We start from the raw sequence: 19561 nt of genomic DNA, 5'->3' as shown, positions 1-19561 counted from the left end.
ACCCAGATCCTCCAGCAGAGACCGCTCCACCGTGGACAGACCCAGATACGGCTTCACCTGCAACCTTGGACCTGCAGTCTGGAGCTCCAGAGGGAGGAGGAGAGCTCAGCTCCCGGCATCAGCAGCAGCGCCGCCTCCTCCTCCTCCTCCTCCTCCTCCAGGAGCAGAGCTTCTCCTCTCTGGGAGCCAACACCGACACCACGCTGCTGGAGACCCAGGAGGTATTGCTGGACCCGCTGGAGGGAAGGGAGGCACGGGAGAACCAGGACTAGGACTGAGAGGAGCAGACTGTCAGACCCTGCTGCAGTAAATTGAGAGGTTTTCTCAAGGGACTCTGGTGATCTGAAATACTACCACTTTAGTCCACAGGGAGCGCCACTATCAACACAAAATGAAAGTTCCTCGTAGTAACTTCAATCTTTATATAATTGGCCCACATTTGGGAAAGTATTGAAGTAAGATGTTGCTGTTTGTACTCGCAAACAGACCTTTAGGATTTAAATATCCTCCATGGATGATTTTAACTGATATTTTTTATCGCCACTACCCAAATGTTACTCGCCTCCTTAACTCTGCCAGGTCCACCTGATGATGTCTTTTCAAGGCTGGCTGCAGGAGGACAGAAGCCAGTAGATAGGGTATCTGGCCCAGGCCTGCAGCCAGCTGTGAACCTGATAGCATCTGTTTTAAACGTTTGAGAGACGGAGAGAAAGGAGCCCTCTTTTCTTCTGAGTTCTGGAGCGCTAATTATCTCACGCCTTTTTAGTAAAGGGATCCACAGATGGCCCCGCGTCCTGACAGTTATACAAATGTGATACCGCCAGTCGAGGTATTCCTCTTGGCTCCTCTTACTGTGTTACTGTAGGCCCACAAGTGGGACTCGTTCACGCTCAGAGTAAACAAGACAAGTCAGAGACAAAAAGAGTCCTGCTTTTCTCAAGGCGAGGCAGAAAGGCTTCTTTTTTATCTTTGTGAAGGCAGACAAAACAACCTCTTCACACTTGAGTGTGTCCTCTGTTTGGGAGTTCTTCCCATCCATTGTCATCACGTGTTATCTGAACCATCAGAATCAACATGAAAAGATCATTTCATGTTCTGCTGTCACCCGAGGGGATTTGGACAACTTGCCTTTCATTTGCTTTGTCTGAATCCGGTGACAAAACCACTTGTCATCCTTTTCTTGTTGGTTTTTTTCCAGGTTATGTCTGGTTTGGCCTGACTTCAAAGACCTGACAAGCAGACAGGAACAAGTCTTTAGATTGATGTGGTTGGAGTATCCAAGGACTATTTTCTTCTTACTCATAGAGTTCTAATCAGAAATCAGTGTTTGGATGATAGAGAGCCAACCTGTCGCCCTCACATCCAGAAGTTTCCTTTTCTCGGCTGTTGTGTTCATACTCTGTGCCTTTTTGTCGATAAAATTGAAAAGAATTTGGCATTCAACCAGGTGGCAACCTCCGGTTTTGCCGAGTGAAGACCTCGGTAAACATTGTAAACATGAGTTTATGGTCTCAATCTCTAGTTTCAAGTCTTCTTCAATACAGCATGATGTTCATTTAGTAACTTATGGTCCATTTAGAGTCAAACAGACCATAAAGCAGGGGATGCTTTAGGGCGGGGCTACAGTGATTGACAGGTCTCTATTAGAGACGTATAAGGCGTCTCTACGTCACTCCTCCTCATTCCAAATATGGTCACTTCTGTTCATTGGTTGCAAAAAAACATGGCGACGGACGTAATCCAAGATGGCGACAGCAAAATCACTGAACTCGAGGCTTCAAAACATCAGTCCACAAAATAATGGGTGACGTCACGATGACGACTTGCACTTCTTATAATACAGTCTGTGCATTCAACAAGGTCTTGGGTCTGAGTGTCAGTAGGCTAATACCCAACCAGACTTGCTCTCAAGTCTGATCATGTAGTACATCAAGTCATTGCAACATAAAAAAGTGTGAATTTCAGGTGTTATTGGTGAACATAATGCTGCTGGCGTTTTATCTCTGTGAGGGTCGGTTCAGGTTGGCCGCATTTTGGATCGGGTCCTATTGTCCTCGGGTCTACTTTAGACCAGATTTTCTTTAAAAAGAAAGATTCCTCTATTCATGTTGGGTTTTGGATATATGGGTCCGTTTCAGATCTGGTTCGAAGACCTCAACATCAAGGCACTGGTTTTCGGGTGGTTTTACTGTTGAAAGGGAGAACTAGTAATGTTGGCCTTGTACGTTTCTGCAAACCACAGATGAGGCAACAAAAGAATTAATTACAAACAGAAATTACAGTTTAATTAATTCTTACAAATTAGAATAAGTATGTTACTTTTAGTTTTACATGGGACACGAACACCGGCCTCCTTTTGATCAAATGTGTTTGTGATTCGTCACATATAAACGTAATCCCGGAGAAAAAAAACACTCACAATGCAGGTTCATCTAATGCTAACGTAATCTTTAGGAGACCAGGCTGCTTACAGCCAGTGGGATTGATTGGTCCATCAAACTGGCGATAATTAAATAGGTAGCAGGATTGTGGGAAATGATGTTCTTTAAAACAAACTAAAAACATCAAACTTTTTAAAGAAAGAAATATTGAAAATTAAATAAACATTGAATTTGTCTTTTTTCCGACTCTAATCAAGTTAACTTTATTTACATACATCCTCTTTGGGGCCCTCTTTTTGTCTTTACTTGAGTTTCCCCCCTTATTTGTTTTAACCCCATAAAGGTTCTTAACTATTCACACAACTTATAGCGTTTTAACTCCACATTTCATGTCATTCCAAGCTACATTCTTGGCCGGACTGTAGGTGTGCTGGAACGGAACTGAGACTAAGTCGAAGGATTCAGCTCTGAGTCCCACGCACTGATCGGAGCAGGATATTCTGTAGACGGCCCACCTCGGCGAGCACCGGGCCCGTCGCAGGACGACTTTAGTGGGATTCGTTTCTGATTTGAAGCGTATAACACGAGCTTTTGTATTTCAAAGTGGGATGATTTGTAACCGATCCCCTCTATCTGTCCACTTTTAACAAGTGACATTGGCCCTCCTGGCTTTTACTCAGGAGGAGCTTGATGACCATGATTATTTACGCAGAGGGTTTCCTTCTTTTTCGCTCTCTTCTTTCTTTTACAGTCGGCCATTTTCATAAGGGATCATAATCCTCTTGGACAGGAAGTATCTGGCTATATAGACTACGCCCACAGACTCAAGACCCAAGATTTTGAACCATACTTCAGCGGAAAGAAGAAGCTCATGCCAGGACGCTCGGATTTATGGTAAGTCTCCTTCCATTGTAACATGTCCACGTCGATTGGGGAGGCCGTGACTTGAGTGGGTTTTGACAAGATTTGAAGGGTAAGGAAATGTTATTATGCAGGATTAAAGCCTCAGGTTGACGTGAGAGACCGATGTAGGCTTGGAAGGAGCTGAGCAAAGGGCCGGTGTAGTTAAATATATAGCACCAGCCCTCCGTGGCCTCAGCATAGATGTGGAATAAATGTACACTTCTGAAGTAAAGCTGAGCAGAGCTGCCAAAGTGCTGAACCTGTCTGACAGACATGAATCAGAGTCAGGACCCAGGCGGGCTTCAACCGTGAGATTGTCCTCGCCTTTCAATGTGCAGTAAGTTTGTCATCACAGATAAATGTAATATATCGTATGGCCATGAGGATTAGACACATCGATACCTGGGACTCAGGGCAATGTTCCACTATTCTCTGACACTTTGCAGGCCGAAGGGTCGATCGAGAAAGATTAATCCATAATGAAAATGATTATTAGTTGCAGCACTTGACGGGTGTTTCCATGTTTCCATGCAGAGTTAGAATGACAGTTGGTTTGCCAGAAGACGCCAGTGTGAAATCCACTGATACTTTAAAACATGTCCCAAATGAATGCGACACAAGTGAGCGTCAGCGACCAAATCCGTTTGTTTGCTTGTTTTGAGCGGCGCTGCGATTTGAGTGGAACTTTCGTCAGACGCCATATTTTTACTTTTTCCTGTCGCTCACTTTGAAAGCACCGCTGTGGACAGGAAATGGCTGATTCTTAAAGTTACATTATAAGAGTTATATTTACCATAACTCCTCATTTCATTAGAAAAACCTAATTAAGGTGGCAGCTGACTGGACGGAGATGGCCATCGAGCTGAAAGCTTCCTACTCGCATTAGCCTAAATATCACAAAATATAAAATGTGTTTTCTGTTAAAAAGTATAAACTCACTTGCTGTTAGGACTCGGTGGAGAAGGCCACTAGAATTTGAATATTCTTGAAAGTCGCAGTGTCTAAAAAGACACTTATACTAGTGGAATAAATGCTATAATCCCATAAATAAATCTACACATTGCTGCTGTTAAAAAAAAGAAAGTTTTCAGGTGCTTTAAACCAGCACATTCAGCCAAGATACATCCCGTACTGCATGTTGAACAACTACACGCATCGCTGCCAGTCGCACAACTCCAGGCCAAGCCACAAGTGAACTGCTGACCTTACAGGTGTAAGCTAAAACTCTAGTCCCTCTTTCTAATTCATTGTCTATCCGGAGAGCTCCGCCTGTACATAGAGAGCTGTCAGCAAATTACCGGAGCCAAAACCATTCCCACATTCCACATGCTCGTGCATAGTAACATATTATCAACATTTCAGATACGTGCGAAAAATCCCATGAAGACCAACACGACTAGACGAGGGGAGTAATGAGAGTGAGTAATACATGGTTGTTTTCAGGGTTCAGCCAAATGACACGCACCCTGTGTAACCTCGCTGACACTGGGCAGAACATGCTCTCTCATGTCCTTCTCAAGTAAATTAGGTCTTTTGTCTTTCCTCCACCATCATTCCTGTTTGGTAGGACTTCAGCTTTTACTCTCCAGCGTAAATCACGGCCGAGTCACGCTTTACAACAGAGGCCATTAGGGCGAACATTACAATAGGTTGTACACAAATCCACAGCTAGACCATAATATCTCATTTATACAGAGCATACCTGCAACTACTGCAACGTATCCTCATACAACAGTTCATATGATATCCTATGAAAAGGTACACCTCAGAAACACGTGTCAGTTTCTGCTCTTTCCATGCATGCAGTCTTTTCAAAATACATTTTCCGTCTTCACAGAAAACCGCTCAGTTAGGTTTAGGCAACTAAACTACTTAGTTATGTTTTGGAAAACACACGGCACGTTATTATCCGTAGGTATAGCTCCGAATGCTGGATGAGACCAGCTTGTTTTACTTCAGCATTAGCAGGACAACAGTTTTTATTTGTGGAAGTGGTTTTCCCTTTCTTTGTAACCAAAGTGTCAGACATGCAAAGCTTTATTGTTTTTATTTATCCATTTCTCAACCATGTGTCCTGACACACAAACCCCGCTTGTGGCCTTGAACTCGGCCTCCTCTCCGCCAAGTGGAAGCCCTAACCGGCCGTCGGTGTGAGTCATTGGGCGAGCATGCCTGGAGGTACAGCCGACTAACTAATGATGCTTTTATGAGGCTCCCCCCCACACGGGTCTCCCTCCATCTGACTTCACACTCCCTCTCTCTGTCTCTTTATTCACACACTAAACTCTGCCGGGATTTGCGCATCTCTCTGTCTTCATTTTCAACTTTTCTAACCTTCCATGCTGTGCTACCTCTCCCCTTCTCAACCCCCCCTCCCCCCCCACACACACACCCTCTCTCTCTTTTTTCATCTCTGTCGGGAACAATAACACCCAGTGTGGTTGCCGCTAAGAGGGAGCAGATGCTGGAGCTGCTGCCCACTCAGTGCACTAAACCTCCCACCGCAGGACTCTGAATCCTGTCCCTCCTCCTCCTCCACGGCCACAAAGAACACAGAGCAGCGACACCAGCGCCAGCTCCGGCCTCCACCTCCAGCGAGGAAGGGTGGCTAGGTTCACGTCCACAGTCTGCAATGTCTCAAGGGGGGTAGGAGGAAAAAAAGAGCAGGAGAGCAAAGTATCCCCCCGGAGCAAATTATGTAAATGGAAAAGACAAGAGGTAGAACTTAGTTCGGAGGGAAATGTTGATAATGTAAAATGTAAAACATGCCTCTGCTCCAGCGTTATGGTGAGGAAAACCAATCTTTACTTTCCAACTTTCTGTAATTGACTTGAAAGCCTTTTGCAAAATGAGAAAAGCACAAACTGGATGCTGAAGACTAAACACATCAAGCTTTCTTCCTTTGACTGATTGACGTTTTAATTCATTCCCTTTTTAAGTTCAGGACAGGATAATGTGCAGAAGATTTTTTTGATCATTTTCCCTCCATTATTTTCTACCTTAATCTGACTCCAACTTAAAAATACATGTGTACTTTTTGACCATATCAAAATTCAGTTTGTTGCGATTTTACGTAGGTTGCAAAAATAGGAACTACAGCTTCCTTCAGACTTTTGTCCTTAATGGACTTCTGTGCTTGTGTCGTTTAACCAGGTTGAGTCTGAGACAGTTGCACTCACTTCTATATTTAGATTTTTACATATTTCAGTTTTTACATCATGTTCTCAGTCACCTCCAGGATCTTTGCATTGACTCTATGGGAGCAAAAGTCAGTAGAACGCTGGGCTTGATTTATTCTAGCAGGCCCACCGGGTGGGTGGGACATATCAACATCATTTGTAAAAGCATATGTTTTAATCCTCTGACCTCCTGGGAAACCTGGTTTAAGTAAAGCGTTTTCTTTGTTGCATCTGTAGCAAGTTTACAGCGAAGAAGCTGCTAATAACACAAAACCACACCACAAAAGAAGCAATAATTGGTAATAATAGGACTAGAACTTAGCTTTTCATGACAATATTTTGTAAATACTGATACGTGGAGATAATTGACATAAAAAATATATTTCAAAGATATGAATGACTGTAGCTTCATAAGACTTTATGTGACTGCCTCTAAAAGACAATAACTTGCAGATGCACATGTGAATCTGGTCTGTTAAAGTTCCTTTAAAGTTTTAGTTGGGTATAATTTAAACAACTGTGGTGCCAGTACCAATACCAGTACCTTAGTGCAACTGATCCCAATATAGTACAATTACAAATAGTCACTTTTTTTCTAGATCTGGGCACAAAAAGGGTTGATTGCTGCTGGTTTGACTGGAGAAGTTTTCGAGAATACGCTGTCCTGATTGATTTCGGTTGATACCTTTAAGGTATTGAGAACAGATACCCAGCCATATTTAAAGGTGCTGAATTCTAAATTCAGAGCGTAGCTTTGATTGAGAGATTGTCCTCCCACGCGGCGGAGCAGGCAGTGTTTACCTCAGGGGCAACCGGAGGGTGGTGGCGTTACACTTCTGCAACGAAGCTGTAGATTGGGGCGCCTTTATCAGCTGTAACCGCCGTATGAGAACAGTACTGAGCAGCGACCGTGAGCACGCCGACTCACATGCACTACTCACATGCATGCGCGGCCCGGCTATGTAAACAAAGCACAGAGAAGCTCGGATTACAACACACACAGATGTAGAGTGTCTTCATTCTCTGCTGAGGTACGAAATACTCCACGATATCTTACATAGACAATAGTTGTTTGCTGCTTTGTTAATGTTATGAATATTGAATTTAGCAACTTCACCTTCAGGGCAAACTGAGTGAAGCCTTTAATTAAACTTTAACTAATATCACATTTAGGGTAAATAAACTGCTTAAATTATAACATATCAAGTGTTTAAAGGTTAAATCTTTATTACATTTTTGTCTCCAATACTTTTTACTGAGCTTCCAACATGCACACACACACACACACACACACACTCACATATGCACACACTAAAGTCCTAACCCTCATCTAATTATCCCACAGATCTGCAGCTCCGTTCACCAGCTTCCTGCCACTCCAGATGTGCCTACAGCATCTCTGATGTCTATTTAATGTTCCCCCAGCAAAGTGACCATCTGTTTATGCACTCTGGCTGTTCCCCTCCTTCCTCTCTCTATCTCTCTCCCTCTGCAGTCTCTCTGTTTAGTAGACTTATTTTTTAAGAGGCTGGGCAACATCTGACATATATGGAAGTCCTAATTGATTATTTTCCTCTTTAAATTGTTTAGTCTCATTGAGTTTTCTGTATCCTCTTAACTACGTTATACAAATACATAGGTCCTCTGAGCAATCAAAAACATTTATTATTCAAGGAAGTGTTCTAATTTAAACAACTTTTTGACACGCTGATCATATGAAGCTTTCCTGCACACTCCCTCTGCCCTGCGTGCATTTGGCGATGGACTGAAAGCTTGAACTTGAAGGATCCGCTCGCTTGCAACACAGCGCATGCCTCCTCCGAAGCCAAAGCCATATTGCCTCCACGCTCGGCCTCTGCAATGCACCTGTGTGTCTGGCTTTATTTTCCGCTGCGAAAATATTTGCACTGCTGTCCTATTTTATTAACTTTTAATACAAAAGAGAAGCTGTTTCAGATCCGAAAAAGGTGATTCGGCGGCTCGGCCTGAGGCATTGTGTCCGGGCTGTAATGGTGATATTCCATCGTAGTGGAGTTTGCCAGCTCGGTAAATATTTGCTGGTAGGCCGGAACATTCCGTGTCGCGTGCGTTGATCTTCGCACATGGCGCACACATACTTGGTTGGCTGGAAATCTCGGGGTTGAATCCAGTCAGGCTGTTTGTTCTCAGTGCTGATGCTGTTTGGACTGTGCTTGATGGATTAACTCGGTGTTCCACCAGCAGTATCTGATCATCACAGACCTCCTGCCAAGTGTGACGGGCTTCTCTGTCCACGTTGGCTGAGCAATTCATCAATTTATCTTGTGAAATAAAGTCTGTATGTCACCTATTTAAAGAAGAACGGTAAAATGAATAAATATGAGTGAAGGTATTGGACCATTTTATTTTTATTTTACAAACAGAGGTTGACCCCTCACCTCCCTATTAGCCTCTTGAGCTCCAGCCAAATGGAATATGGGGTTATATATATTATGTAATGGCTCTGGCTCGTGTGTGTGTGTGTGTGTGTGTGTGTGTGTGTGTGTGTGTGTGTGTGTTTGGATCTGATGGAAGACCCAATGGCCAACTGAAACATCTTAAAATATGATATGAGCGTACGGTCTACTTCACTCAAAATAAGCAGCTTGTGTGTATTTTAGGATCGTTAACGTAGAAATGAAACCCTAACCTGCATTGGCCTAAATGTACTGTATAATTATACACAATATGCAGCATGGTAATAGGTTGAAGGTCTATATTGTGCATTTTTGGTTTGTACCCAATTTTTCTCCCAAAAATACCCAGTTTATAATGTGGAAAATCTTTTTGTTATTCTTTTGATTGCTCGATTAATCTATGAGAAATCTAAACGACAGTGAAGAACGTTCATAACGAGTTCCTGGAGGCCAAGGTGACAACTTCAAATGTTCTTTTGTCCGACCAACAGTCTACAATCCAAAGGTATTCACTTTACAAGGATTTGAAGTAAAAAGAAGCAGCAAATCCTCACATTAAAGAACTGGAACCACAGACTCTTTGGTATTTTGTGTGATTAAACCAGTTCAACGATTAATTGATTGTAAAATATTGTAAGTAAAAGTAAATACGCAAGTGTTTGCACTGCAAATGTTATTTTTCCAGTCTGATTTTTGCATTATTTATTCATTTATATTTGATATTCAGTAAAACATTTCTGTCATTTCCTACCTGAATCTGATTTCCTCTGATCGTTTAATCTTTTCAACAATGAAGGGGACGACAACATAAGAACACAAGCTCATAAGCACCAAATCTCACCATTTTCATAACCATACAGACGGACGCACTTCACTTGTATTTGAATGTTTAAAATAAAATGTAACAAATTCCTAGAAACCATGAAACCAAAAATAATAAGAGAACAAAGGTGTGTGTTGGTCGGTGGTTGGATATAAATTAGTTGATGGTGTTGCCAACTGGACAAGGGCTATCCGTGATTTGTCATTGGATCAGACCCATGACTCTGAGGCGTTACAGTAAATTCAACTTGTTTCACTCCTGCCTCTCAACACTGCAGAGGCCTTTTTTGTGATTTACATTGGAAACATTATGTTCAGAAACAGTTACTGGACGTGTGTTCTTCAGCCACTTCAGCTGAACGAATGCACATGCAAGGTATTTGCTCTTTTATGATATATATCATCCAGCGCGGAGAGTCCAGCTCCTCTGAGCCCTATAATGAGACTGTTGACGTTACCCTGGAAAATGACCGCCTGGAGATAACAATAGAGCTAAGCACGGTAACTATGGAAAGTGAAAGGACACGGTGCACGTGTCAAACAGCCGTGGTGAATGCATAGGGAACCAGGAACCGGTGCGGAGAGCACCGTCATTGTTTCCACCAAATCCAGGTTCTCACACTTTTACTGGTCCATGTGTCTGGGTGTGGTGCCATCCAGCTGCTGGAGCGCTCTTTGTGACCAAGTGTGCAACGACCGTGCAGTTAGTTGCCCCGGTGACAGTTCATATGGGACAGCGAGGGAGGTGGGTCCAATAAACACATCCAAGTAACGTATGAACGAAATTCTCGGCATTGCTTCAAAACCTTCTTTTTTTTTCTTACGCTTTCGTCAGTCTTTTTCATGTTCAGTGTTAAAATATCTCACATCTGTCCCATTTCTCTTGCAAAAGTAAGCGGTTCACCGTGGAGTAAAAGTGGTCGACCAAAGAAATGTTAATTGTTGTATGGCGATTCGGTATAAATAGGCACTGAAACGCTGTCCGGTCTAATTTACAAAGAGAAGAAGTCTGCATGTGTCTGAAAGGAAGTCTCAGACAATGTAATTTTCCTCCGAGCTTTAAGGGAAAAACCTCAATTTGTATTTCATGATTGGGGCATTGCAGCAGTCTATTCTGAACCTGCTTTACGCAGCTCTGTTGGCATCTTGAAAACAAATGCCAGACCTCTTGTCCGATCATACCTTATAATTTTATGCATCAGTGTATTTCCCCACACAGTTTGGAATGTTCAGGGGCTCCAGTGTTCCAGTGCTTTACTGGAGGGGCAGATAACTTCCAAAGCTGGCAGGAGATGGTTGACGTCTGAGACATCAGATGGTATCGGGTGTCTCGTTTGAGTCTACTAGAAGTGAACAACATTGATAAGATCTACTAACACAGTCAATGTTTGTCTCTACCACACTGTCGTTAGATATTGTGATGTCAGCCAAGTTCAAGTCATTTGAGCCAAGTCCAAATCAAGTCTCAAGTCCAAGAGAAGTCAAAGTCGATCAAGACAATTCTGAGTCAAGTCTCAAGTCGAGTCAATTGAGCCAAGTCCTACGTTAAAGTCCATCAAGACAAGTATCCAAGTGAAGTCTTGAGTCATTTGAAACATTTCTAAGTCGAGTCCTACGTTAAAGTCCATCAAGACCAAACCAAGTCTTAAGTCACGCCGGTCGACACAAGTTCAAGTCAAGTCTCAAGTCATTTGAGACAATTCCTAATTTAGTGTCACGTTAAAGTCAATTCTCAAGTGTTTCGGAGAAGGTGTCAAGTATTTCAAGGCTGACTCGAGCCTTAAAGCTGGAGTGCGTAACTTTTGCATATAAATGAACGTGTGTTACATTTTAAGCTCTTTCCAAACAAGCTCACACAATGCTGATTGAGCTTATCGACGCCAGGGAAAACCCTCTGTATTTTGCAGTATACCAGAGTGACCGGTGACTCTCCCGCACTGGCAGTGTGGCAGGTGATGTGCTTTATGTCAACCAGCTGGAGCTAAAAGTGGCAAGAAGGGGGGGGGGGGGCAAGACCTTAGTGGCCAATGGCGATGGTGAGGACAAACCTGCCTTGGGCAGGGGGCGATGTGGATAACATAACTGTCTTAGGGAGTATGAAATATTCATAGCTATTCAAAAAAGCTGAAATATATGTATTTACATTTCCCAAAATTGCATCGGGGGTTTGTGGGTTTTGGGAAGGCCACATGGGTAAGGTTTTATATTGCTCGTACTATATGTTTGCTCATAATTTGTAGCGAGCATGCTTAATATGTTGCAGTCCGAACATTTTTATGGCTCAAATGCAAATGGCTGTTTGCAAACCTGGATTTTATGTGCCACCAGAGATCACCTCTGAAACAGATCCTGCAGAAAACATCTCGACACCGGCCAAACAACCAAAATATTTCAAAGATCGCACAGGTCCCTCGTTGTAAATGAAAAGATTTTGAGTTGTATTTTACATCGAGTGGGTCATTAATACTTTATACCTGCTGTTCATCATGTATTGGCTCCAGTAAAGCATCACAGCAAGGGAAATATAACCTGCAGCATGCTGGCACCTCTCCATTATGTTATGGTCCCATATTTACAACTTGCTGTTGCAGCTTTGGCCCTCTCAGCTCCCCAACATAGCGTTCCTCTTCCCAGATTTACACTGAGCTTCCTCCCTGAGGTCCAACTTTGTTCTTGGACCACAAACTGCTACTGGGGAACAGCCGAGGCCCGCTTGAGCAACCTTCAGCACCTCAGAGTGTGACATGTGGAGTTGTGTTACTACTATCATAGTGCTTCACCAAAAAAAAAAAACATTCCAGAACAATAGCAGAACAATAACAATTTGGACAATACAAAGAAAAAGTGGTTTGACACATGCAGAATGAATCTGATGAATTAAAAACAGATGGGGCACTAAAGCTCAATCTGGCCCATTGCTGTCTTATTGTTTTCACCTTGTGAGTCTTGGTGTGTGTCATCATAGCAAAATGTGGTCCTGCAGACACTTACTGTAGCAGGAACTACCACAGAGGCGGTTTTGAGTACTTAGCCAGATGGTTATAATTATATTTCTCTCCGTTTGTCTGGGGACAGATTTTGTCGCCGCGACAGTGTCACAAAATGCAGTCACGAGACTTTACAGGTGTGTTGTTGAGATCAAAATGCAGGCCCAGTTCCAATATGCTTGTGGTCTGAACAAGGGCGTAAGAAGACAATAAGAACCCATTGACCACCCTACTTTACGTCTATAGCCTGATTTGGTGGTGCGGCTGATTTGACCCCATCGCAAGATGGTCTCTAGTTTAAAATAGATTTTGCATTTTTCAACAAAGTTTAACCAAAGACTTGTGTCCTTGGTTTCCATGCCTGGTTCCTCCCAGATGAAAGGTTGTGCTGAATCCAAACTTACCATGGGAGCAATATAGTATTCAACACTACCTCATAGTTCACATCAACAATGAGAGAAGATCCGCCAATTTAGTGGCTAGAAACAAATCAAGCTGCTATGGATGTTTTTCTTTTCTTCAACAAACACCAAACTGCTGAAGAAGCTTTACTTGATCAATGCCGTGACAGGGATAAGTGCTCCCTAATTGAGTAATATAGCACATGTTAATAAATCACATCCTCAAATTGATGCACATGCTAACTGTATTAATGTAACCTGAAGGTCCAATAGTTTTGCTCTGTCACACTATTGCTCTGCTGTATCAAAAATAACAGAAACTCTGAAAGCAGAGCGTGCTCCAATCGGATGCTGTAAATTAATCGGTCATTTATTTTGGAATTCAACCCTTTCTTTGGTTTCAATTGCTTATTAGCCACAGCTTTGCTCTAATGCTCGGCCTTTTCCAACACAGCGCTCTCACAATCAAATTGGAAACAGACTTCTACCTTCGGCCTCTCTCACAAAAGATACTTGACTCGGCCGGTTGCTTTTCCTTTCTTTTCCGCGAAGCAAAGATCTTTCATGACCTGCTGTTGAATATTGATATGATAACAATGGCTGTGTAATGCTCTGTAATCCGTGAAGTTTTCTTTCTTCCGTGAAACATGCAAAGTCGTGACCTCAGTATGGTGCTTGTGTGTTGTTTTAAAGCCTCCTGCTCTCTGAGCCTATAAAAGGAAAATGTTTCGGAAAAGCAGAATGCCAAATGTTCAGGTAGCATGCACCACTACCACTGAGCATCTGTCTTTTCTTCTTCATGCAAAACAGATGTATTATTACCAAGTTTTCTTTTAACTTGAGAAGAGAGATCACATTCAAAACATCTTGATCTGAAACCTTGCAGACCGAGCGTCAACCGTCGACACACTGGGATCGTTCCACTCTGTCTTATGTTGCAGCGATGGGACAGGCCGATCACAGACCAACCTAAAAGAAAGCTCTTGATGCTTCTGTCAATTTTTCTGTCAATTTCTCTAAATTATTGCCAATGACAACCTGACAGCTGTTACTGGGGATAAACAGAGTGCAAAGTAAGCGGTAATACAGATTTGTGTTCCTGGTTCACAGTTGTCTCATTCAAAGTTGACCTGTTTTAAACTTTTCAACAAAAAGTATAAGCATGTCACCACCCTGCCTGAATGCTGTTGGTGGCAGGCATCCTTTCATTGAAATACATGGGTTTTTAAAATGTGTTTCTGTGAAGCAACGTGCCTGTGTGGGCCCACAAAAGCAAAAACAAACCACAAAACTGCTGTGTGTCATGTAGTTACCTTTCTATACTTGCAGCAGTTTTAAAAACGGCTAAATGTAATCTTTCTAAATAACTCTTCCCAAACAACTTTGCTCCTAAAAGTGAGAGAGAGGGATGGCTTCCACTGTCCCACTGCATTGAGTAACCCCCTCACTGTTTGAAACCACATTTATGCATCAGAAATGTCTTCAACTCAGTCATCTAACATTTACTGTTACCTTCTCTACACAGCTACTACAACTGGAGGACACAGGTGTCCGCGTCCAACTCGAGCCCAAACTTTGAGGTGATTTACGATGACCCTAACGGCCTTCTCTTCAAGAACAAGAGGGACAAAAAGATCCTGAATGTGGACCCGTTGGTAGGTTGTTGTTGTCCTGCTTTGTTTCTGAGCCCCAGGGAGACAAATGGCGTTGTTAATTAGATCAGTTCACCTGTTCCACGGCTGTAAAAATGTCCCAGGACAGAAACAAGGCTATGGGGCTTAAAACTCTGTTCAAAGCCTTTTCTTTGGCACCAGGGACTTCTTTAAAAACTCATTTAGTTGTCTATGTGGTTCAGGTGACTTGCCAAGTACCCACAACATCCTGTTTTTCTTTTGTTGCATTCAGTGTCCATACTTTTTGTTACAATGTTTAATGTTTTAACTATCAAATGCAAAAATATTAAGTTATTTTTCACCTCCCTGACAACTTTACCAACTGCTTAGTTTTTAGCGAGTCTTAATTAACCTCAGACATCAGACAGAGGGAACCCAAACTCTGAGAAATAAAGGAGCTAACTAGAACCATAGAGGGTTTTTTGGCTTGTCGTCATAAGAGAACCCTTTTTGGTAACCTTTTGAAAAGTTTCCACCTGGAACCCTTTCAGGGGGTTCCACCTAAAACCCAACATTAATTCTACCTAGAACCATATTGGAAAGGTTCCACCCAGATCCCCCTAGGAGATTCTTCAGGGAACCCTTCTATGGTGGTTTTATCCAGGATCTTTACACCTTCTAAGAGTGCTAACAAGAACCCTTTTGTATTTTATATATTGAGTTCATTCATCTAGAACCCACTCAGGGCATTTCTACCGAGAACTCTTTTAAATTCCAAGAGTTTCATCCCGGACCCTACAGGGCCAGCCCACAACAATCCTGGTTCACAATCACAGTTGTGGGGTTTGTGTTGGCTGGATGGTGGGCATTCTCTTTTAAGACCCATGTTTACAACAATCCTTGGAGAACTGTATCTTCCAAAAAGAGTTATTTAGATAGAAATGGTTCTTAATTGAACTTTTAGTCAAACAAAGAGCCCTTTAAAAACACTTTCTTAAAAAAAAAAGTTCTGGCTAGGGCTTCAGCCCTTGAGGAAGAACCCGTTTGGAACCCTTATTTCTAATGGTGTATAAGAGAATCAGTCGGAGAAACTGAGATAAGGAAAGAAATCAGTGGGAGGGAAAGATATTTGCTTTCCACCTGCACAAAGAACAGAGGATCAAGGGGTCGAGACAGGTGCTTCCTCCACACTCAACAGTCTGACAGGAGCCCTGGAAGAATAACGACTGACAGACTGGTTTTTATTCCCCCCCCCCCCCCCTCTTTGCTGGGGGGTAGGGAAGTAGTTGGTGTGGGGCTGAACTATTTTGAAATTGCAGACAGAGCTGTGGGGACTGCGTTTTTGAGGCCAAGCGCCAAAATGGCAGCACAGTGTTCTAGCTGCGGTCGAGCACCGCCCCGACCAGGCTGTCTATTAAAAACACAAGAGAAGGCATAGGAAGCCAGACACAGCAAACCACCCGTGTGCCCAGAACCCTGCTCAGATCAGCCCAGATTGGGCTCGGCATGGAGCAGCACAGAACCATCCGGCTTTCAAACCCACCATGAGCTCACTAGCTGCTCATGTGACCACAGATCCGCAGCGGAACCTTCCAAAATCAAGGCTCGCATCAACTCATTTTGGGTGGTTTGTTTGTTTTTCTGCCATTGTCATACCATGACCGCTTCTTCTATCCCAGCCAGAGAGTGGGTTGGGGGTTGGAGGGGTTGTCATATTTCTGTTATGACCATGTCTTGATTCAATCTAGTTTTTAAGTCGCTTGGATGGCGAGTGTTAATTACACGTTTTAGTTTCTGTAAAAACAGTTTGCTTATCATTTAGTTTAACCAGCATTTCCCCTAATGTGTCTATGAAGTTGTTTTTTATTGGCCTATTTTTTAATTGATGCTCTTTTGAACTCGCGAAGGAAGACCGCCTCACTTATCAGGACACCCACAAGTGTGTTTGAGTTAAAAGTGTAAATTGAGTGTAATGGTTGTCTATGGATCCACTCCCACTAGAAGCTTTTGACACACTTAGCCTTGAATAAATGTTCCCAGCCGGTAGTGGCTTCACATCTTAGCGGTGGGGCTGTGTCACATTTGACATCCCGGGTAACACAAAACATCTTGGAAAATGAACAATTACAGTCACTGTCAAATAATGTTGCACTTGGCCTCCCCGTTTAATATATTTCTAAAGAGATGTGTTCTGGATATCTGAGGTTTTGTTTAATAACTAACGACTTTATCTATGGCAGCTTTCACATTTCAAACCGCCATTAAGAGATATTTTTTTATATTAAAATTGCAGCTTGTTCTCACTCTCAGGGCGCCAAACCAACACTTGGCAATGGTGCTTGGCGTCGTGATACCGACACACAAGGCACCCTTTATTCGTATGAGACACACCGATCTTTCAACTAACTCCAACGTAAACCCGCTGCGCCATTATTTAGACTGTCAAAGAAACTGACGTATAGTAATAAGAGCGAGAAAGTAGAAGAGACCATTGGTGGATCAGTCAAATAAATACAGGACGACATATGGCTATTTTCAGTAAACAAGCTCAGATTCAGACTACCTGCTCGGCACTAAATGGCACACAGAAAAAGTTAGCAACTAGCTTGTTTAGAGGTGGAATATCTAGCAACTAAAAGTGGAATAATGCATTTCTGAAGATTTGAAAACAATTGTAGAGAAGGGTGTTGTGGGTAACGGCAGGTTGCAGAGGAGTCGACGTGCACAACTCCCAAATCTCAACAATACATTGTGCGGACCTTTGCCTCAAGCGAGCTGATTGGAAATGTTAAATGTCTCTGGACCACCCTCGGTGACGTTCATCTCTGTGCGGCCCAGAGAAGCATGTTTCAGCTTTAAGTAGAGTATCTGCTAACATGTTGAAAAGCCAGCGGTATATTCGGGAGAGTCTCTGCCCCCAAGAAGTCCAAAATAGCTCAATGCTGGTTTAAAAACCTCACATGTCACTGTGTGTTTAGACTGACAGTGAAGCAAATTTTAGAAGAGGGTACAGATGTATATAAAGTCAATGGAAAGGCACAAGAGGTGCTGGGAATAGCTGCGTCCACAGCAAACGTGTTCCATTAAAGAAACGTAAGAGAAAGGACTTGACTTGTTGTTACATTTTGAGATCAGTCCAAGTCCAAACTGTCACATAAACACACATTCAGGCACACTAAACACAGACGGCTGCTATATGTGAATGAAACAAGGTGGAAATTCACTTTATAGACTGTAGATAACGCTGTCCAAACAAGCCCTCCTCTAACTGCTCTAACTCTCTGTGCTGGGTTCCAGTCTGGTCCGGGTGAGGACTCCAACAGGACCTTCCTACAGTCGGACCTCTACATCCATGCCGTCATCTACGACCACAACGTTAGGACTGTCTAAGCTTCAGAGGCCGTTGCCGACACATTCGTACATATGGCACATATTGGAGAGCTCTGGAACCCTCTAATTTGACTGAGCTGCTGTAGTTGCACCGTCATTTGCAATCTGTTGCCCTCATATCATGCAAGCCATCTGGGTGGAGGTGCTGCAGTGGATTTAAACTGAGAGTTCTCAAGGGAACAAGTGGATGGACTACTAGGACAACTTTGCAAATAACCTGAAATTTCATGCTAGTTTTTTTTTGGGCCTTAAATTCTTCTATGTTCCATATAGTGAAGACCCAGTTCGGCTCTGTTTCTTTGGCGCTCCCTGAAGGAATGGTAACCTGCTCGGGGTCGTCCCATCATTTGGCCTGGCTTGTTTCTGGCTGTTTGTCTAAACAAATTAAAGGCGAAAGAGCTTTGAAAGATGACGGGGGTTGCTTTTATGTCCTCCCCCAGGCTGCGGTAGCTCCAACTGGAAGAATGGGTAATGGGCTTAAAGCATTCCGCATGTTCCCAGATGTAAGACACACTTTACAGGACATCAAAGTGCTCTGTCATTTACATATTAGTCATTCACTATATGGCATTTTCTTTTGATGGAAGACAACTCTGCAAACAACCTGCTTTAGGAGTTATTTAGGAGGTGCAGAAGACTTCGAGTAACCTTTCTCCCTTTCCATTTCTGGATTCACATGTTTTTGTTATTGAAGCTCATGGTAAAAATCAGCCCCACCTCAAGTAATGTTATGTCCGTCTATGAGAAAACAAATACAGGGGCATCTGTGTACAGTTCTAACCAATGAGCACAGGGTCCATTTCTATACATACAGCAATGCACTTTCCCCATTCTTTTAATTGCTTCCCCAAAACAAAGTCCTGCACGGATGTACAGTTATATTACTTACCAAAATGGCATGAAGAACAACACAAACAATAGTCTTTTAAAGAATAGTTTGACATGTTCTTTCTGACAGTTGGGTGAGAAGAGACCTCTCTCACGTCTGTGTGGGAAATATGGAACTACAGCCAGAAGCTGGTTAGCTTAGCTTAGCATAAAGACTTGAAACAGGGGGGAATGCCCACCAGCACCTCTCCAGCTCAATAACTAGCATGTTATATCTCGTTTGTTTAATCCAAACTAAAGCCAGAGTTATGGTTCCACAAGGGGGAGGCGGGGGTCCCGTTCAGTCCATGAAAGTTGCTCAGTGGTGCATGAAGCAAAAAAAGCATTTCCTTTAACCCCGCCTCCTCAGCCCTCGTTCTCTGTCACATGAACGTAGGAAAGAAAATAACTCTGGATTCATCTATTGTGCATTTTAAAACTTTTCAGCACTTTATGATTTTAAATAAGGACTATTCATGTGTTCGACTGGGAAGACGATTTACCTCAAAAGAAATGATCCGATGATTTAAAAAGGTCTCTTTCCCAATGAGTCCAAGTCAATGGCATCATGTGACAGCCTCTT

General features: G+C 42.9%; 2 protein-coding genes across 2 annotated transcripts in view; both read left to right on the top strand.

The window, feature by feature from the left end:
• cfap299 (cilia and flagella associated protein 299) overlaps positions 1-19555 on the top strand; it is a 74144-nt gene extending 54589 nt beyond the window's left edge. Inside the window, exons 4-6 of the mRNA XM_031870568.1 lie at positions 3133-3275; positions 14634-14763; positions 18019-19555. Coding sequence (XP_031726428.1) covers positions 3133-3275; positions 14634-14763; positions 18019-18111 — 366 coding nt within the window. The 3' untranslated portion in view covers positions 18112-19555. The remainder of the gene's footprint in view (positions 1-3132; positions 3276-14633; positions 14764-18018) is intronic.
• bmp3 (bone morphogenetic protein 3) overlaps positions 14701-19561 on the top strand; it is a 16871-nt gene continuing 12010 nt past the window's right edge. The window contains exon 1 of the mRNA XM_031870567.1: positions 14701-14763. The gene's annotated coding sequence lies outside the window, so the exon portion shown is untranslated. The remainder of the gene's footprint in view (positions 14764-19561) is intronic.

The sequence above is a fragment of the Anarrhichthys ocellatus genome, unplaced genomic scaffold, assembly GCF_004355925.1.
Source record: "Anarrhichthys ocellatus isolate YVR2014 unplaced genomic scaffold, GSC_Weel_1.0 scaffold53, whole genome shotgun sequence".
In the NCBI taxonomy this organism is placed as follows: Eukaryota; Metazoa; Chordata; class Actinopteri; order Perciformes; family Anarhichadidae; genus Anarrhichthys; species Anarrhichthys ocellatus.
Note: the sequence above shows the minus strand (reverse complement) of the source record. Positions and strands in the feature narration are given on the sequence as shown.